The following is a 22,189-nucleotide window of genomic DNA, read 5'->3' as shown; positions in this document are numbered from 1 at the left end:
TACTGTAAATGCAAAAAAAAAAAAAAAGTTTAACACGGGTCAAGTGATCTCTACAAATGAAAGGGTGTTTGCTTTATACGTAAATAATCAGATTGAGGCTAAGCAATGGTTACCAGCTTTAACTACTCATCAGACAGGTCAGATTAGGTCATTAGAGACTGTCCAGTTGTACACTGTTTTAGCTGAATAATTATTTAAGTAAATTATCCATATTATTTGTTCAAAGTATTAATTAATTATTTCTAAAGTCTTTCAATATCAATAGATTGATATTCAATTCCATTTATTTTTATAGCACTTTTAACTGAATGTAGGCTCAGAGTGTGACAACAAGTTCAAAGGTAAAATAAAACTAAAAACATTACAAATCACTAATTATACAATGCACACATATAAAGATACATATTTGTTTAAACACAGTATAAAAAAACTGTTCCAAACTGATTAACACAAAACCTAACAACATTCACTATTTTCAATAACATTATAATTGAGCTAAGGCCAGTTGGCAAACAGAGGAGAAGAAAAAGGTTGTAAGGGCAGTTCTACAGTATCCTGGTAGGATATGGCAAATACAATGAACTATACCTTCTTTCGAGTAATATACATGGCCAGAATTGGAATGAATTATTTTCCTCAAAATAAAAACAGGCAGACTGAAGAAAACAGACATGTCAGTGAACAGATGTAGTGATGTCTTCATTTCTCTTTTTACTAATTTTAAAATACATAATGCCACAGAGGGCCAAGGGCACAGGGATTGTTTTCTAAAGACTAGGGAAAGGCCAAAGGAAAAAATATGTATTAACATATGCAGCTTCAAAAGTGAAATAAATGTATAGACTGCATGAACAATAAGAAAACCATTAGACCGCAGTAGTGGCTCAGTGGTGCAACAATAATGTTGACTCACAGCTCTGTTTTGAATAAAGCACCTGGACACTGTCTTTGTCAACTTTTAACATTCTCCTCGTCTTCTTCATGAGCTTTTCTACTATGTACTCCAATTTTCCTCACATATCACTTAACCTTGCCTATTAGCTTGACTGTCAACACTAAACTGGTATGGTGCGAGTGGGTTTGCCCATGCAATTGCCCTTCAATGGACTGGTGTCATGATCAGGGCTGGTCCTGACTTGTACAGTACTTTTGTTTTAATTCCATGCCTGATAGACATGCTTGTTATATTAACTGGAGACTGTAAATGAGCGAGTATAAGACAGTGCAGCTTTGTGAATGAGTGTGTTTTACACTGAGCTGGTAGCACATGCAGAACTTGAACCTGACTTATGACAGCTTACTGTTGGGTTAGGCTCTTGTTTCCTATGACCCTTAACCGAATAAACAAATTAAACATGGATAATGGGTTTCAGAAAATTAATGGATGATTGACTGTGACTCAGAACTCTCCAGCTGGTTCCTGTCTTGCTGGTTTGCCAGAGCCAACTAAGGTTGTTTTATATAACCCATATATGTTGAAAACTGATGTTTTGCTGGCTTGTAATATTAATTTTATGTTCCTCATCCATGTAGGTTGTCCCCGCCTAATGTGTAGTTCATATTATTGGAAGATCAAGGGGTTTTTTTATCAAGCAGATGGAAAAATAGTTGCAATGTAGCTGGCATAAGGAACTAAGGATGACTTTTGTGAGTAACCATGGTTACGTTTTAATACTTTTGCAAAGTGTGACGAACAAACAATGTTTTTTAAAAACTGCAATATGTCTTATTGTTCATGTTCCAGAAGAAGTCAAGTGCGATAGTATTTTAGGTTTAGGAATTGCTAAAAGCATCTTCTCTTTCTGCTTGAATCTGAGGGATGTCTTGGACACATTCACCATTTTTTTGTCCTCACTTCATTACCTGTCAACTACTAAAGAAAGTACAATTTGTGGAGTTTGTAGTTGTTGCAAACATAAGGACTTACATAAGCAATGGCAATTTTAAATATTAATATTATTATATCCACACAAAAATAAATTCTATTTTATTAACGAAATGTAGTTGTTTTGTACTAGAAGAGAGCATAAAAATAAACATATAAACACTTCAAGTGATGTCTTTTAAAATACACTTGACTGCAAATTGTGAATTTCCCCTTGGGATTAATAAAGTATCTATCTATCCATCTATCTATCTATCTATCTATCTATCTATCTATCTATCTATCTATCTATCTATCTATCTATCTATCTATCTATCTATCTATCTATCTATCTATCTATCTATCCAAATTGATCTGTGGGTAGTGAACAATCTTAAAGTTGACAAATGATGCACCTTCCCTGTGTCATGACTTGAACTTTTTAACATTATAGTGTTCATTTTTGTACCTTTTTGACTTGTTCCTCATCATTTACTAATTGATATACAATTGTATAAAAAAAAGATGAAGAACACTGTAAAGTTGGCTGACTGAAATGAAGCAGCTTTTCCATTAGTGACTTCAAATTAGGTTTGCTTTTGAGTGGTCTGTTAAGTTTGAAATCTTAGAAGTTTAACAGTGGATCACTATTATTTTCCAATGGCATTAATCAATTAAGATAGCCTCCATTAATATCCATATGTCCAGATTGATTTAAAAAGAATTAAACACTTTCAAAAATGAATTACTCAATAACTAAGTAAGTAGTCTAAACCAATTTGTATAGGAATCCTGACAGTTTTCTTCTTAAACTTACAAATATGCAATGTAGACCCCCTCATGTCACACAGCACACTATAGTCTGATTCACTCCTGATCCATTGTAAAATATCACAATTTATGATTTACTCACTATCCATAATGTGTTCTTCTATTTCCTCAAGTACAGAAATCTGGAAACAAACTCTACAAAAGAACGGAGGGAAAAATAGGAGATCTTAGCTAAGAAACTAGACAATAATGCCTAGGTTGTGCTATGATAGGGCATCCTCTCATCACTATTTAACCTGTAGTTAAGTATCAGAAAGACTCAGCATATAGGACTACTGAAACTCTGATGGAAATGACATGAAGTACAATGTTAGTATCACAGAGTCAAAATGCGTAATGCTTGCAATCCCCTGGATTATTATTATTATTATGCTCTCCTCTCAGCACTCATAGGTACACTGGTGCATTTGCCAGAGGTCAATCAGACCTCTCAGGCTTTGAATTCAGCTTGTTGTTCTGCTGAAGAATCCTTGAAGAATGCATGGATCTCTATCATGCTGATTCTACACAGAAGCTTGTCTAGCTGCTCTTGGAACCTGGTCTTGATGGTTCCCAGTGCACCTACAACTACTGGAGCCACTCTTGTCTCAATCTATAGGTCTTTATATTTCAATTATTATTATTAGGCTCTTGTCTTTACCCAAGAAACTTACACCATTCAAGATACATTTGGTACTGCTACTCATCTATAATGCACAGTCATAACACCTACAATCCTGAGAAGATAATGTCAGTGTAGCTTTATGTACTGAGTTAATATCTGGACTTAATCAGGAACTTTTAGAGTAAAAAGGAACATCAAGTCAAAGTTGATCTCTTTGTTTATTTGAGGTTCCTTTTTTAGATGCTTTACATTTATAAAAAAAATTTAAAATGTTGTACTCTCTGATACTTAAATTCCTTCATTGTCATTTTCTTATTTTTCCCTGGAGTATCCTCTCTTAATTGTATGCAAATATTAACAATTTAAAAAAAGTTGAGTTTAAAAGGTGTTAAAAGGTGTTGACTGCTAAATTCAATGTTATATCCAACAGTGTGCTCTGGCAGTAGGCATTGCACTGGTATGGTCATCCAGATTAGTTTGTTTATTTGTTAGTGGCAAAAAGTTGGTTACAGGGCAATATTCCAGAAAATAAATTAGATAAGCCAAAAAAGAAATGCTAAATTCTACAAATGATATAAGCAAGTTTCATGAAGTTTTAACAGGCAAAGATCAAAATGGAAAAAAAAAAAAACTTTCTCAAGAAGCTTGTCTTCTGATGATTATTTTCCATTGAGGAACAAAGTACAGAAACTAGAGAAGGTGTCTTGGTCTTTTATAAATGGCTTTATCATTTGCACCAGGAAAAAATGCTTTGATGTGCTAAAACACTCAAAAATACCCAAACTCAGGAGCAATGAAACACCAACTAGTACTGATAATGATGCCAACAAAACAATGGTAAATAATAATAGAAAAATTACTTAAATCACCCTGAGAGAAAGAAATGGCTTAAATAAAAAGGAGTCTTAAATTAAAACAAGGAAACAAACCCTAAAAACCAAGGCAAAAAAAAAAATTCATCAGAGTACACGAATACTCTGCTATATTCCTAGAAAATGTAATGTTATACTGTATATGTTTATTATAATGAATCCAGTTATTACAGGTTTGCATGTTTACAGGGTCATTATTATCTCAGGGAGCAGAGCACAGTGAACTTCCTCCTTGCGTATGCTAATCAGTATGCATCCTGATGCTGTTCACCCTTACCTGAACAATAATAGTGTCAATATACATATAATAAAATAACAAAAGTCTTTTTAATTACATTAACAAAGTAAGTTTACATATTACAGTATAGGGGGATTTCAATTTTTAGACAAGAGGATTGTCTAAGCAAGGTATACACAAACATGTACACTTCATATGTTCTAGCCATATGCAGTCACAATTTTAAGTTAATCAATATTTATTATAATTGTATATTTCCATGTCACCCTTGTCAAAGGCAGCTTACCATGTTACAACTTCTAATGAATATTTTTACTATTGGACCCCAAGGAGCTTAAGTGACTTGTTCAGAGTCACATAGTGAGAAGAAGGCAGGGACTCAACTGGCAAATCTGTGAATTAAAGTATAGTTGCTTAGCCACTACAGCATAGTGCCTGGTGTTTAACAAGTGAAATAAAGGTACTGTACTTTGGCCTTATGTTTTAAGTATACCATCTGAAGTGGATATACTGTAAATTAAAGGAACACTTCACCTAAAAATGATAATTTTTATTTTATTTACCTCATGTGTTTTGTAGTAATGACTATTACTACTGTCATACATGTGCGCTTGGGAAATGGTTTATTGGCTCAAACAGTGTCATTTCTCTGCTGGACCATGGCTTGCTGATGCTTTCTACTACTCTCTCTTTTTGTCCCTCTGCAAACTGAAAACCGCACCTCCCAGTAGCGCCGCCTCTGTTCCTCCCTGTGATGATGTCACTTCCAGCACCAGATAATGCTGTCCTATCCGGTCCACAACCCACCTCAACAGACATCACATCTTTTTCCAGCCTCCCGAAACTCCACCTCTTCCTGCTTGTGCAATATATATACCAGAGAACCCAATTGCTAACCAGTTCCATTTTAAACTCTGTTTTATAAAGATGTGTTTGTGTTTTTTCAACCTACTTTTTCAATATAAGGAGTAGCCATCCCCAAATCTTTTTCTGCTTCTGACTCTTTTCTATTACACCACAAAAATGAATATATTTTTCTCTCATGTTTTCATGCAGAACAGAGATTTAAAAAAATGTTTATGTTATAATATAAACCACTGTTGACCAATAGTATATAATGGATAACAATATGAAAAATGTCCATAGGGAAAAACAATCTCAGATTATTCATGTTTTGCATAATCAACATATGAATTATCCAGTCATTTGTTCTCAACATGCATAAAATATGTTTTAGACTAACATACTGTTAGACAAATATTTCCAGAAAAATCAGTGCTTGCCATAAACAGGAAACACAGTTCACACTGGGCTGAGTTTCGAATTGAAAACAGGACTCTTGACCAGTGAATTAGGATGAGAGGTGGATTTTCAGATCCAGACGGGAATTGTGTTTCCCATGATGTGTTCTGATTTTTCTGGAAGTATCTATTTAACAATTTGTTAGCAAAAAAATGCATGTGTTTTCCATGTAGTGAGAAAATGACTGGATAACAGACATGTGGATTATAATGGCAGATTATAATATGAGTCTTAAAATGCATAGGGCTTGATTATAAAGAGTTATGTAAGATTTTTTTCCATGATTGTTTTTCATATTGTTTTCCATTGAATAGCATTGGTCATCATTGGCTTACATTATTTCATAAAACTTTTACCCTTGTTTTCCATGAAAATTTTTCTCAGTCATCACCAAAAACACTTAGAATTAGTAACATGCAAAAAACTATTTTGGGGTGGAGTATCCCTGTAGGACAGATCAAATATCAAATATATGTGCTGGTACAGGCTAACCCAGAGCAGTGTAGTGTTCTCTCTCTCACATGCCTTTAATGGGATTCCTAGGAAAAGGCAAGCATCTTTTGTTGAGGTATGATTTGTTTGTTTTTCTTGAATTGCACTCACTACAATTCTCCATATAAAAGTAGCTAATTAAAAATGAATAAATGGAGGAAATAGCTTTGTAACAAACTCAAGTTTACTTTATTCTTTGCCTATATCCTTACTTACTTGTTTGACATTTTTAAAGCCTCCTACTGATGAAAGGCAGAAATATTTTCTTGTTGTGTGAAATAATTTCTTAAGAAAACACAAGACATATGCTCTTAGTTTTGTTTAAGCTGTTTTGACTAGTAAAGAAGTGATTACACTGAGTCGAGAAGTAATTGAAAGATTCTCACCCTTGGCTATGGAGGAGATTGTCACAAGATTTGAAGACAAAACAGGAGCTTCTCGGCAGGCTTGTTCCAGGCTGTTGTGCTGTTTGGCAAGCTGCTCAATGGTTTCCTCAAGACGAATCCTTTGCTCTTGCTCATACTGCAGGGCCCGCTGCCATTTCCGACTAGTTGTTTCAGCTAGTTCAAGGAAATCTCGACACGCCTGTGAATAACATATAAATAATTTTCATTTTTTAAGTACTTTCATCATTTTAGTTCTCTGCTGTCCAAGAAAAACAAGACCAGCTAAGAATATCTTTTTTTCCATGTACAGGCTATAGCCTGGCGCTGACAGACTTCTCACGATATCAGTGGTTTTATTATATATTCAATTTTCTCCACTAAATGAAACAAACCTCCATCCATATATCAAAAAAAAATTTGTTTTTCTTTAATTTACTTTAATTTATTTCATTTTTATATGTGTGTCACTTGTAAATCTATAACCAGGATTTGAATGTTATACTAAGATTGTTTACAAATGATACTTAAAGACAAATATTGTTGTGCATTTTATTTTTTACTTTCGTATTGAATGTTAAGTCATTTTCTCAAGTAAGCAGATGACTGTGCCATTTTCAAAGAAGACAAACAGACTAGTCTAAACATGTTCAGTGAGACTTTAACAGTCTCCCAGTGCCCTCAGCATCAAGAAAACAAAGATCTTCTGCTACAAGACTCATGGCTAGGTTACTAGTTCCCTAGAAAGCATCAACTTTGAAAACCTACAAAGAAAAATTTTACTCCCAGCTCAGCAAAGCTCAGAGGGAAAAAAAAAAAAAGAAAACCAGAGATCGAAATTTTTGACAATCAAAAGCTTTTGCCCCTGTCCACTCCCATAGACGATAGGTTATGGTGGGGGAATGCACAAAGCAAAAAAAAGACAAAATATGTGAGAGTCTCATCTGGAACTCTTACCTAAATTTTCAGAGTGTGAAAAACATAAACCAAGCCAGTTCTTCACTTCCTTTTAGTTACAACTTGCACGCAGACAATAGTTTTTACAAACAGCATGGTTGCTTGCTGAATGTGGGTGATTAATTTTTAAACGTTTACCAAAAACCTAGTACAATAAGTGAGCATTATTTGATGTTAAAAATATTTAGAGATCACTGTTGTTCCAGAGCAATAGTGAAATTGTAAGGGACCCAGATGTTACAAGTGACTCTGATCTTAGTAGGAAAGTTGGGAAAAATTAAAAGCAGAAAGAAACAGAGACAAGAAAAGTGAAGTAGGGAGAGAGTATAAAAAAATGGAAGACAGGAGGACATGAGCCTTGCACCCCAAAACACGAGGCTGAGTCTCAGTACTATAGCAAAACCAGTTTTATTCAGCTTGAAACAGGAACAGCATGGTTATTTATTGAAGTGAGATCTGCCACTCTCTCTATACACAGACACAGCAGTCAGGTAGGGTCGTGGCCAGGTTAGTGGTCAAGTTATACTGTGCCCTGCAATTATAATGTTCCTTGTATCACCCATCGACGACAGGCGCTTACAGCGCAATTGCGATCAGCTCGGATTTGCTTCCTCGGTGCTCCGCTGCAGCGCTGTGAGCCTGTTAAGCAATCTTCCACAGACATGGCAATTGTGCTTCGGTACACACTTCGGCATGTGGGGGGTGGGGGTCCCAAAAGACTTCATAAATCTCACAGTATGTTTAAATATCTTATCAAAAATTGCCATCTCTCTTATATTAGAACTTAATGGGAGTCCGGTTAATGCCGCAGTGAGGTTGAGACAAAAATACTGATGCCACAAAGACATATTAACAAGAATAGAAGCCCGTTGATGCTCTGGAAAACACCTATAGAGCTGTCAGATGCTGACAAGTGGTACAGGGCATTGGACAGGTCAAACTGGGTTTAAACTTTTGAAGAAGACTGCATAGTGCTAGTGTGGTCGTGGTGGGGTTAGCAAAAGTTTTGGACACAAGTTCATTAAAGTGCATACACATGCACTCACCCACACTGGGGCCAAACCTAACTTGCACATTCTTGTAATGCTAGAGGAAAATCCATGCAGACATGGGGAGAACTTGCAAGTCCAGGTACAACATTCAGATGCAGCATGTTGGATATACAATATGAAGCAAAAGCACTAACAAGTTTTCCACCATGGCACCTTAGTTTCAGATTAATTTGTGTTTACTTTTTAATGCACCATATTTGTAAATGTGGGTTTGTTATTAAAAAGGTGATATGTTAGTATATATGAAAGAGAACCTTTTTAAAGATAAAAGTTTATAAATACATATGCATATATATTGTATAGTAAATATACACACATATTGCATATGTATGTCAAATGTGCTTTTATGAATGTGTAATGTTATACAGTACAATGGTAAATATCAACAGCATTTTGACCTTGACAATGTGTTAAATAAAAATAAATTAAAAAAGAATTTTTTCACGAACCTGAATTAGAATTTGGTTTGAGAATATCAAATTATATTACACAAGAAACAATACACAAATGTTTAGTATTATGATTTTAAAAAGTATGCTTAAAATTCAAATATGGCACATGGTTCTTAATTTAAGTATAGGCACATTTCAATCAAAATTTACAATTTACTCTTTTTGTATATTTCCAAGGGATATCTGACAGAAAACTATTTTTATGCAGAAACCCAAAAAAAAAGGTTTTTTATTACACATTAAAAGAGGAATTTTTCTTTAATAGACACAAAGGGAGAATAAAGCACATTTATTTATAAGGGCTTAATCACTTGCTAGAGAACCAATAAAAAACACAAGTCAGCTGAGGTGACTACATATAAATAATTAACTAAGAACATTAAAGAGTCAAAAATGCTGTGTACATTTACTTACATTGATCATAGCATTGGAGGTGATCCTGAAGAGAGTGGCTCTTTCATTGACAGCTTTGATTTTTTCACCACTTTCTGAAGGTATTCTAAGGTTTTCCAGCTCACTTAATGATCTCTGTAAAGCTGCTCCATGTTTTGAAATGAGGTCATTGCATGTGTTCAGATCATCAAGCTTACTTGACAGAATCTTAAGGGTGCTATGGAGCTTGCTTTTGTCAGACTGGGAGCTGGGATCTTCATCACCAGAATCATCTGTTTATAAAAAAAAAAAAAAAACATCAAGTCAAAGCAATTTTTTATTTCACTGTTAAGATGTAAAAATGCTAAACTCCAACTACTTTCTTATTTATTCATTGTTGTGTATTTATGAGTGTTTAAGGTTAAACTTAATATATATTTCGACTGATCACAGTGGATCTTTTTCCTTGTATATCGTAGCTCTGCAAGAGGTGCTAATGTAGCTATTGGCATTGTCAGGTTGTATGTCGGCAAATACAAAAACTACTTGCAGGCGTACTTTAAAACATAAATTCACACAGATTATTTTACAGTAGCTACCAATTTTGGTGCTTATTTAGGCATTCAGTTTACAAACATGAGATGTTAGAACAAATATAATGCATTTATGGGCAATTCAACATCACCAATTAACAGTAAGTCTCTGAACCTTGGAATTACTAACCAGTAGTTCTAATTACCATATTACTTTGCTCATAATTGTGATTCAAATATCACCATCATTATCGTGGTCACTCTGACTTTTCTAAAGAGGGCTATGGTGGCATTAGCCCAAGCTGGGATGATCAGGCCTCCCAATTCCCAAGCACCATTCTGTGGCTCATCCAGGGAAATTCCCAGGCAGGAAAAAATCCCTTGTGTGTATAAACAAAACTTCTTTTGTATAATTATTACTTTTGTCTTAAAACAATATTCAAAAAGGTGTGATTTTGAAAACACAAAACAATATACTGTTAACTGTAAATACAAATGCCTATACTCATATCTCAGTATATAGACCTTCTATATTGTTTTAGTCTGTCACATTCCTAGGCTTCTATTAGTGACAGTGTAAGTATACTTGGTGTGTCTTAAAAATGTAGGCTTCCTACAAAGTCTACACAATGCCAATCAAACAATCTACAGAGGTATTCTTGTGATAAACTAAAGAAAAGTAGAATACCTTGATTTCTTCACTAGGTATTTATAAGTTTATTTACTAAAAAAGGACAATTCATTTGATAATTTTTTTATGAAGTAATATATTATATGACTCAAACACAAAAACACAAATCACTGCACAACATCATACACAACTGAAAATAGTAACTTGCAAAAATATAAGCAAAGTTAGCTTATTGGCAACAAAGATGAAGGTCTCCTATCTTATCCATTGTTTTTGTTAACTACCCCTTGAGTAATCAGTCAGGTCTTTCCCACTTTAACTTAAACATCTAAGCTATTCCTATAATCCACAACCACCACCACAGTACAAAACAATTTTGCCACCATGAACTTCTCTGAGAAGTCTTTCCCAATGTGTTCACTGTGTTCATTATCTCTGACATGGAATATATTAATTCCTCATTGCTTTTCAATGAAAAATTACCAACAGACTTGAAATCAAAGAAAATGATGTTGACACAGTGCCAACTCACATTAAAGGCCACCAACATGCATATAAAGATTATTAACATCAACATTCTAAGAAAAAAATAATTCTACCCATTTTTCTATTGCTTTCAAAAAAGAGATTCACCTTTCTCCTAACTTTTCCAGTTTATATAATTCCTGCCTACAGTACATTTACTCTTACACATTTAATTTAATTTTCGACCAGGTCTATGGTTCTGCATGCATTTAGATTTGTATACCATATAATAAGGGATGGTGGTATGGCCAGAGGGTGGCACGGTGGCGCAGTGGGTAGCACTGCTGCCTCGCAGTTGGGAGACCTGGGGACCCGGGTTCGCTTCCCGGGCCCTCCCTGCGTGGAGTTTGCATGTTCTCCCCGTGTCTGCGTGGGTTTCCTCCGGGCACTCCGGTTTCCTCCCACAGTCCAAAGACATGCAGGTTAGGTGATTTGGCGATTCTAAATTGGCCCTAGTGTGTGCTTGGTGTGTGGGTGTGTTTGTGTGTGTCCTGCGGTGGGTTGGCACCCTGCCCAGGATTGGTTCCTGCCTTGTGCCCTGTGTTGGCTGGGATTGGCTCCAGCAGACCCCCGTGACCCTGTGTTCGGATTCAGCGGGTTGGAAAATGGATGGATGGATGGATGGGTATGGCCAGAAATTTATATGACGATATAATTAAAAACTAGCATGGTTATACTATATATCAAGGTATAATGTATGTGCATATACTTTTCAGACTGAATCCAATTTCATTGGTTAGCAGTGGCCAGTTCTACTGTGATGTTTCTTTTCATAAGTATCATTTTAATCAAATAAAGTAATAATAATAATAATAACAATAAATCTGAAATTTAATTTATATACCATGATTTTCATGCTCAAAGCACTTCATAGAACTTCAGAATGAACAACAGGAAAAAAAGCACAAAAAATATGAAATACACGGATTGGCATAAAACACTAAATAAAGATAAATACAGAAACACAAAGCTTTGAATGAAATCAACAGACAATCACCCAGAATAAAATACAAATACTGCAAGAAAACAATAACAAATAATATAATTTGTGATACAAATGCAAATCATCCTGAGCACTTCCGCAAAGATGTAAACTGAAAAAGGGGTTAAAATGTCAGGGTAAGTTAAATGCCTTCCTGAACCAACAAGTTTTAATGTGTTTTTAAAAGAATGTATTGAGTCAGCTGATCTAATTAAATTCTAATCAAAATTGTACAAAATAAAGAAATAAGAAGACTTGAATAAGAAATAAACATATACTTATTGCACATGTCATTAAAATGAAACAAGATTGACAATAAAAAATAAATATTCAAAGAGCTATTTCTTTGGCTCCCTATTGAACCAAAACAAGCAAGTCTAACTAGCCTTTCAAAACATTTTTGTAAATATGAAAAAAACATTATAAAGACAAACCAAAGACAATTTAGATCTTAACTGACTGAATCTAGCAAGGGCTATTAAACCAAGCACTACAATGCAGCCTAAAGAAAGCTTTTATACATGTCACACTTCTGATTTTAAAAATCACCTTTCTTCTGTAATCAATGTTGGTAGACAATTAAAAAAAAAGATATTCTACTGAAGAAACATCATTATTTGTATGAAACAAGACATCTCCCATTCCATTACTTTCTAACTTAGAAGATGTACAGCATTTCAACATACATGGATCAAAAGATGTAAAAATAATGCTTACTGTTGCCTACTTATAACTTTATTTATACTTAAAAGTTTCCTTCTACTTTTTTAAAAACTCTGTGATGCTCAATTTCCCATTGGTGCCCAAGATATGTTCTTATTTTGCTTAATGGTTAATCCAGGGCTACCTTATTATCATTATCATCAGTGTTTGGAGTGAAACAAATAGCCTGTTTTACTCTGTTTAATCGGTTTCTTCAGAGACGGCAGAGGTAAGGAAATGGTCCCCCTTCAAACTCTGAAGACATAATCAAATCTAAAAATAACTTCAGAGAGCAGGAGGAAGGGATGGGGATCCTCTTCAAAGTATGAAGATGCAATCATTTATATAAACAGTTTTGGAGGCAGAGGCAAGGTTAGTTGGTGTCTAGTTGTGTATTGTGAGAAGTGCTGTTATGCGTACATTGGTGTTTGAATGTTCGCCTTTTTTTATCATCTCCACTGCTGTTCCAGCATATGCTGCATTGTGTCTGAAGACAACAGAACACCCGCTCCCACCCATGCATCATGGCAAAAACTGTAATTTCTACCTCTGTCTTGTTTCTACTGGTTTACAACACATCACTACCATAATATTATCATCTGCCTTGAAAAACAAAACAAGTGTTCACTGTGAAAATTAATCATCAAAATTCAAACCGTAACTTTGCGTCTTTTAAATGTATAAATTACAGTCACTGTTAAATCATTCTCCAATAAATCAAACACTAATAGGCAGCTACAGAGTTATTTCTGTTTCTGATGAATATCCATAATATCTGTATCTGTGTTCATTTATGATGTATTTAAGAGAAAGTGAATTGCACAGAACCAGGCTGCTACCCTGGGAGCATTAGATACAGTACAAACTCTAGATGGTTTGCCAATCCATTAGTGGGCACACTCATATACACTGATTTTCAGTCCTACTTTGCCAATTCAGGGTTCCCTGTCTTTAAGATGTGGAAGAAAACTGGAGTACCTAGAGGATACAAAGAGAATATTCAAACCTATAGACCAGAATTTAAATCTCAGTATGTGGAGCTCTGAAACTGCAGCAAGTACGTCTGGTGTAAATATCTTGAAATATCTTTGTGATATATTACATTTTACTCCTGATACACTTGATAATGCAAGGGGCCCAAGGTGCAATATGACCCTTGATGAGTCCAGTCCTTCAAATTGGACACTCGCATTTAATCAAAAGGGGCAAGTTTAGAATTGCCTATTAACCAGATATGGCAGAATTATGCAGGTTAAAAATGTCTTCTTACTCAAGCTCAAATTCAGGTTTGACTTTATTTGGTGTAAATTTGAAGAAGTACAAAATCATTATTTACTTACTTTTGTTATCTTGATTAAAAACTAAAAATGGTCTTAACTCTCAGTTACAATTTGAGTGGCAATTTAAAAACACACATCCATATTATTTAGAAACTGTTATTTGTAATTTGGTATTGTGAGAAAAGTAATTTGCCATACCAGCTTCACACTTATAATGGGTTTTTTGCTACTGGTTTAATGCTTAAATTTTGCTAAAGGCTACTTTATATATTTGTCCTAATTTTTATGGTTGAACACATCAGGGTATTTTATTGATAAACTGAAGACGTAAATGTGTGCTATATACCCTGATGCTTCCTTAACTATTACACTGCCAGATTATTGTCTCATTTTCAATTGTGACACTCAAATAAATAAGGCATGTAATATTGCACTTCATGGTGACTTGCTTCAAAGTCTTCATTGCTTTATTAGATAGATGGCCTACTTGATGTGTTATTTTAAATAATGAGACTAAACAAGTAGAGAACAGGTTAAGAAAGACACTGGCATTTGGTGTCTACTATTTAAGGAAGCAACTACATGTGGACCTGTAAGAAATCTGTTTCTCACACTACAGACTCTGATGCACTTATCCTCTTGTGCATGTGTATTTGGGCTTCCCTCTTCTTTTTCTATCCTGGTTAGATCCAATTTGTCCTTATCTCTCAAGACAGCAGTGGACACCTACAGTGGAACCTCAGGTCACGAATGTCTCGGACAATGTACAAATCGGGTTACGACCAAAAAGTTCGCCAAACTTTTGCATCTGTTCACGACCACACACTTGGGTGACGAACAAGCCAGTTTCCCTTCCGGTTCATACGCGCCGATGATTTCTGCACTTGTTCAGTCTCTCCCTGTGCAGTGAGTGAGCGAGCGAGAGAGAGAGAGAGAGAGAGAGAGAGAGAGAGAGAGAGAGAGAGAGAGCCCAAGCAGAAGAAGTAAACATTACAGAAGAAGTAAGTAAACATTTAGTTTACTATTACGCTGTGCATTCTATGGTATAATTAACTATTTTTGTGCTTAAAAATCTTTAAAAAAATATATATTTACATACAGCTCGTATGGTCCGGAACGGATTAATTGTGTTTACATACAATCCTATGGAAGAAAATTACTTCAGGTCACGACCAAATCGGGTTGCGACCAGAGTTTTGGAACGAATTACGGTCGTGACCCAAGGTTCCACTGTACTTCAGTTTTTTAGCACTCTGCTGCATGGTATTACCTACATTTTGCAAAACAACAACAAACTGACGTGTTTCTTGAAAAAGGTGATTCAATTCGGTCCATTTTTTAAACCCAGATTTTATTATGTTTCAACTTGTGTTTATGACTTATGGCTATTTTGCTCTTTTTAAATCATTATTCTTCATATTTTTATGTATAGAAATAAGAACACCATGCATAAATAATTTAAAACTTAAGTTAAAACTACAGACTTCCAAGAATAAAACAAATACACAAAAAATAAAACAAACTATTACATGTGATGCAATTTACATTGGGTTTAAAGAATAAGGAAGATCAATATTTAAAGGTAAAGAAGTTGCTTGAGGTAAGTTAGTCAAACTTATTTATCAATTTGTCGGAGAGTGAAGTGTCACATGTTGATTTGCATATGCAAACAGGAAATTTCAGTGTACTCTGCATACATGTCAATATTGACCATTAAAATGTAAAAATCTTTGTCAAAATAAAGTGTAATCTACAACAGTTGTAGCCTGAAAATGAAAAAGGATCCTGAATTTAAAAGGAGCCAATAATGAGAGCCAACACCTAGAATAATATGGTAAGACATAATATGTTTCATGGGAGGTAATGAAGTAATAGGGTACAAGGACAAGTGCACCTGACTAACAGACTGCAACAAAAGACTCCCAGGTGGAATAGGTAGGACAGTGCTCCCTGTTTTGGGGGATATGCAGTCTAAGATTTACAGCGACTGCATTGCCTACAAAGTAGAGTTCAAAAATGCACAACCACCTTGTGCCTCCGATGGAAGATCTGAAGGGGCAGCCCCAGGCACAAGTTACTTAGGAGTATTAATGGCTATATCAGGGATAATCCTCCCTAGCTGAGACTTAAAGGATGCTCCTTGCCAGGAGTGATTAATCTTAGAGTTAGAAGATGAACGGCAGAAAGCCCATATACAACAAAAGTACTATGGTGTGGAGGTGGTGTACAGTAGTGTGGCAGACAGTAGAAACTAGGGAATTTCAAAACTCAACTTAATTTTATTTTCGAGTAATTGAATAGAAAGAACTGGTGAACTTTGTTATACTGAATGGCCTGTCTAAATTTTTCTTTTTATTGTTCCAATGGAGATGTTTAGGGAGAAAGAAAGAGAGAGAGTTTCAGAGATGAATGGGAGGGAATTTGAGAACATGTGTAGCACAATCTATGACCAGGCACTATACACTGTAGTCAGGCCTAATATGTCAATTAGACTTTGTATATTTTTTTTTGCTTTTTCTTGTTGTGGCCTCTTTTGGTAACTGTAAAAGAATACAGGATGATGAACAGCATTTCCTGTTGTCAGTCTTGAGTGTTTACTTGTAGCCTATGTAATAAGGTCTCATCTACTTAATGTTAGTATGTTAAGGTCTGATGTGTTACTCTATTGTATGCATACAATCATTCATCCATTGCTGTGTGTTCTGTCCTATAAACTACAATTGTAATAAATGATACTGAAAGAGAGGAGTACTGACCGCGAGACAGTGAGATGTACTGTTTGGAAACCGAGACGTACTGATGTGCTGACGACATCCTCGTTAGTGTAAGTGTTTAGTGTTCTGACATACGAGTGTTAATTAAAAGACAAACTTTGCTACTAAAACCCTGTTTTTTTGTTTGCCGCTAAGGAGCTGTCCTGGAATTTTTAATGTTTTTTTTTTTGCCTTTTTTTGCTTTTTTAATACCCGCATAGTGGCAAATGTAGTTGAGTGTTTGGGGAACTTGGTTACTTGTACTTACTATTTATATTCAAAACTAGCATCAGAAAGGCGAGGCAGAACATCAGTACCTGAAATTAGTGATGAATACTTAAAAGTAATAACAAATCCTTAATGGGGAAAAAAGTTAAGGCATAAAAAGAATAATTGGATAGAGCATCATATAACACTCATACAATTAAGTGTTAATGCTAGTAGAAAGCGAGAGTATATGTGTTCATAAATAAGAAAGCATTAATGTTAAGTACAGGTAGGTGCCTGACTTCTAAGAGATTAAGAGAAGGGCTCCATGATTCTAGTGAAGAAGCACTGATCAGGCACAAACAGCTGTAGAAACAGACAAGAGAATAAGTAAATAAGTAATAGCAGGCATGAGTTTACCTAGTAAGAAGGAAGACATTTGTAAGAAGTCAGCTTTAAGGAAACTACAGCAATTAAGAGGATGACATTAATACAAAGGAAAGCAAACGGTGTGATGAAGAACTTCAAAGGTAAGGAAGTAATAATTGGGGTGGCAAAGACAGGAGAACAGAAAGAGAAAAGTAAAGTTAATCTCAAAGAAACACAAAGAGCAGGCAGTTGTGGGAAAGAATATTACAAGAGATTAAGGGGTCAGAAGGAGTAACATAATTGCAGTAGTTCTTTGATCTAATTTTTAGTTTTAATTTTGCAGGTTTTTGATTCAAAATACAGTGATCCCTCGCTATATCGCGCTTCGCCTTTCGCGGCTTCACTCTATCGCAGATTTTATATGTAAGCATATTTAAATATATATCGCAGATTTTTTGCTGGTTCGCGGATTTCTGAGGACAATGGGTCTTTTAATTTCTGGTACATGCTTCCTCAGTTGGTTTGCCCAGTTGATTTCATACAAGGGACGCTATTGGCAGATGGCTGAGAAGCTACCCAACTTACTTTTCTCTCTCTCTCTCTTGCGCTGACTTTCTCTGATCCTGACGTAGGGGGTGTGAGCAGGGGAGCTGTTCGCACACCTAGACGATACGGACGCTCGTCTAAAAATGCTGAAAGATTATCTTCACGTTGCTATCTTCTGTGCAGCTGCTTCCTGAAGCGACATGCTGCACGGTGCTTCGCATACTTAAAAGCTCGAAGGGTACGTATTGATTTTTGACTGTTTGTTTTTCTCTGTCTCTCTCTCTCTCCCTGCTCCTGACGGAGGGGGTGTGAGCTGCCGCCTTCAACAGCTTTGTACCGGCGGTGCTTCGCATACTTAAAAGCCAAACAGCCCTATTGATTTGTTTGCTTTCCTCTGTCTTTCTGACAGTCTGTGCTCCTGACGCGCACTCCTTTGAAGAGGAAGATATGTTTGCATTCTTTTAATTGTGAGACAGAACTGTCATCTCTGTCTTGTCATGGAGCACAGTTTAAACTTTTGAAAAAGAGACAAATGTTTGTTTGCAGTGTTTGAATAACGTTCCTGTCTCTCTACAACCTCCTGTGTTTCTGCGCAAATCTGTGACCCAAGCATGACAATAATGAAATAACCATATAAACATATGGTTTCTACTTTGCGGATTTTCTTATTTCGCGGGTGGCTCTGGAACGCAACCACCGCGATGGAGGAGGGATTACTGTAAATCATTTAAATTTAATTAAAAAGTCTTGCAGTTTTAGTAATCCAAAGCCAAATTTAAATAATGAGGCCAGTGCAATTCAAGTCCTATTGGATGTTGGACTTTTTGGAGGATGGCTTGGAGGAGACAGTCTTTTATGAACGGTACATCTGCGGGAGATGCCAGGTGATCCAGCACCTCAAGCTCAGTGTTGCTAAACTAGAGGAGTAGTTGGCTGTCCTGCGTCACAGTACAGAATTTTCATGCTTGGCCCAGGTGTCCTTTAGAGAGATATTGTCCAACCCTAAGGTGGCGCGAGAGGAGACTCCAGACTAGACAGTTACAGATACGAGGGTCAAAGTCACAAGGTGCAAAGCAAAGGGTGTACACTGCCCGGTGCATCAACCCCAGAATTGGAAATGCCAAATTGTGTTTAGGTCCTTGCAGAGCTGGACATTGTCTCTAAAAATTTTGAGGTGGTAGGCAGGAATGACGGACCCCAACAAGCCACCTCAAAACCAGTTTTGACAAAGAGAGAGGTTGTGATAGTTGGAGATTCAATCATTAGGGAGACTGAAGCACAGGTTTTATAGAGGCAGAGAGTATCATATCGTTTGTTGCTTTCTGGGTGCACACAAAGGAGACCTCCCTGTCTCTCAACCCTGGAAGATAGGCTTTGGCCAGAGTGGGTGGGCTCAATTGACATTGTCCATATTGGAACAAATGACATACGTAAGGGTAGTCTGTCATTTCTGCAATCCAAATTTAAACAATGTAGTCTTCCATGAGGTTTTGCCTTGCCATGCGCATCTTTTCAGGTAAGACGGAGGAGATTATAAGGATTAACGCATGACTCAAATGCGCGGGATGAAAAGGTATAAGTTTTTTGGGACATTTGTAGTCTTTTTGGAACAGATGGGATGTTTTCCTCCACAATGGGTTACATCTGCACCAGAGAAGCACCAATGTGTTGGAGAGTCGTATGAATAGGGTACTTGAGGATTGTTTAAACTAGGGAATGGGAGGGCAAGGAGATTATGACAGGCCAGGTTTAGATCTACACATAAAGGAGCAAACAATGGTGTAAAAATAAATATGCATAGTAGCATAAATTCTAACATACAGTTTAAGTGCAAAAGTAATACAAGTAACATATTGAAATATATTAAAATAAGTGACTTGGAGTTGTACGTAGCTGACCATAGCAATAACAGAAACCTGGCAAAATAACAAAAGTGGGGATGAGTATAACATAGATGGGTGCACATTTTTTAGGAAGGACAGACAGAACAGAAAAGGAGGGTGATTGCTGTTTATGTCAAACAGAACTTAAATACAGGTCTTCTTCAGCTGGATAATGAACCACATCTTAGTGACAATGTCTACATTTATCTGGAAAGCATTAGGGATAGAGGCCTTATTTTAGTTGTGTGTTATAGAGCCCCCAATGTAAAGAGTAAATTCAATGTGCATATTTTTAGAAATATTAAAAAGGTAAGTTTACAGGGGGATATTATCGTCATGGAGGACATTAAATATCCAAATATTAACTGGGCTAATCTTGTAAATAGTGGAGTACAATGGTAGGAGTGTATAGACATAATCAGTGATTATATCAACATTACTATCAGTTGAATTTCCATGCAGTAAGAACCTCTCTTTTATCACTTTTAAAAATCTGTTCATTTATTATTTTGCCTGCAAATTACCTTAGGGGTTTTATGTCCACAGAAGTCCAAGTATATGCACAGAAGCCCCATGGCGTTGATTTCCCTACAGAAAAAGCCAAGATGCTGGACAGCAATGCAGCATGCCACCTTTTAAAACATGGCTATGTTGCAGATCAGGATGAGCTGAAGAGTTCAGAGCCATAACGACCAGATAAAAATAAATGACCTTTACTTGAACGGTGAAATCCAAAGTAATCCAAGTAACAAACAGGTCAAATTACAAAAAGGCAGGCAACCAAATGCAATGTTTCCAAAGAACTAAACTCAAAAAACTGAAAAATCAAGCAAGAGTCAAAAGAAAGGCATGAAACAGTAACATTCAGTAGGAAGAGAAACGCTACACAAGAGACTTTCATGAAAGCTGAATCTACAATGTTTGAGCAAAGTGCTTCTTTTCAGTCCTGTTTGATTTCTCCTGCACATCCCATCTAATGACTGCTACAAGATTAATGTTGCACAGGGACAGAAAATGACAGAAGGGGCCAAGAACGATGTTCAGGCAAAAGGAGTGCCCAGGGACAGAGCCCCAAGCTAATTCCTGACATTTTCATCCCAATGAAGTAATGAACTAGGAATATAATATGACAAGCAACAATTAGCTTTACATGAACAAACGCAGTCCAGCAGCATAAGGTATAAATCAATATTGCCTATGCAATATTTCACCTTTTGTCGTCATCAAGATTTTGCACTGCTAGAAGCAGTTTGGTAAGTAAGATACAAAAAATTGTAAAAAGTATAAATATATATAATTGCTCTATTTGCTGCTGCATCAGAGAGCTGTTTCATAATGATGTCCTGCCTTCACAGCTATGTGCTTCAACAAGTTAAATCAATATTAAAAATCAAGCTGCTATATTTGTCTAGTATTTGAGAATAGATACACAATGTTTCCTTTACCACCTGTGTAGTCTCCCTTGAGTTATGTTTACACCCAGAAAAACAAGCCAAAAGTTTGGATTTTTCTACATCAAAAAATGTTATCATGTGTAACAGAAACAAGTAAAATACCAATCTGTCAACATAATCACAGTATTAAATATGGCTAGTGTCCTCTGCTGTACCAATACAGATTTAGTATATGGGCTTCATGTGATATATTTTGTAACAATCACCAAAGCACAAAGGCATTGTTCAAGCAGATGTCAAAACATTTTTTGTACTGTTTTTTTCTGTCACTTGCGCTCGACAGGGTAGAATGTAAGCACCTGATCCACACAATCGTCACAGCTCATTGTCTCATTTTAACCTACCACAGCACAAAACATAAAAATCTCAATATTTCAACCTGACAGCAACACTGACAACTGCTGCATTATGAACAGTGCTTAGAAGGCAGATAGATGTCTTTTTTGTCTTTCAACTTGATTGCTGTCATTTTGCTTTTTTGTCATGCAGCTACTGCATCATGCTTGCAGCTTGAAGTGTTCACATGACCAGAGTCACCAGGCATATCATAGTGGTTTGGCTTTACAATGCCATATGCATCAGTTTTCCTTTGAAGTAAAATCTAAGGCCGTTTAGGTGTAAGGTATAGAAACTGTCTCTCGTTATAAAGTAACACTGGTCAAGTAAAGGGTCTGCCAGTGACAGCACTGTCGATGTAGTGGCACTGTTTTGACTGTTGCCACCCCACTTGGTCTCTTTACTGGCGTAAAGTATCAAGTTCCAGATGTATTCAGAGCTTGCTTTGCACAGCATGTAGTACCTGATACAATATTGTGCTGTATCTATGACAGCAATCCCTTGTAACACATGACACTTTCATTAAAACTTATGTCATGATCGGGAACATAAACCTACTGCATACTGTT

The 22,189-nt window shown here is 36.0% G+C and overlaps 1 protein-coding gene across 1 annotated transcript in view; it reads right to left on the bottom strand.

Moving 5' to 3' along the window:
• The window catches only part of LOC114656790 (oxysterol-binding protein 2-like), a 254,860-nt gene that overhangs the window by 51,458 nt on the left and 181,213 nt on the right, over positions 1–22,189 (bottom strand). The window contains 2 exon segments of the mRNA XM_051932156.1: positions 6,590–6,788; positions 9,462–9,712. Of these exon segments, the coding sequence (XP_051788116.1) occupies positions 6,590–6,788; positions 9,462–9,712 (450 nt within the window).

This window comes from Erpetoichthys calabaricus, chromosome 1 (assembly GCF_900747795.2).
Source record: "Erpetoichthys calabaricus chromosome 1, fErpCal1.3, whole genome shotgun sequence".
In the NCBI taxonomy this organism is placed as follows: Eukaryota; Metazoa; Chordata; class Cladistia; order Polypteriformes; family Polypteridae; genus Erpetoichthys; species Erpetoichthys calabaricus.
This window is presented reverse-complemented; position numbering and strand designations above follow the sequence as displayed.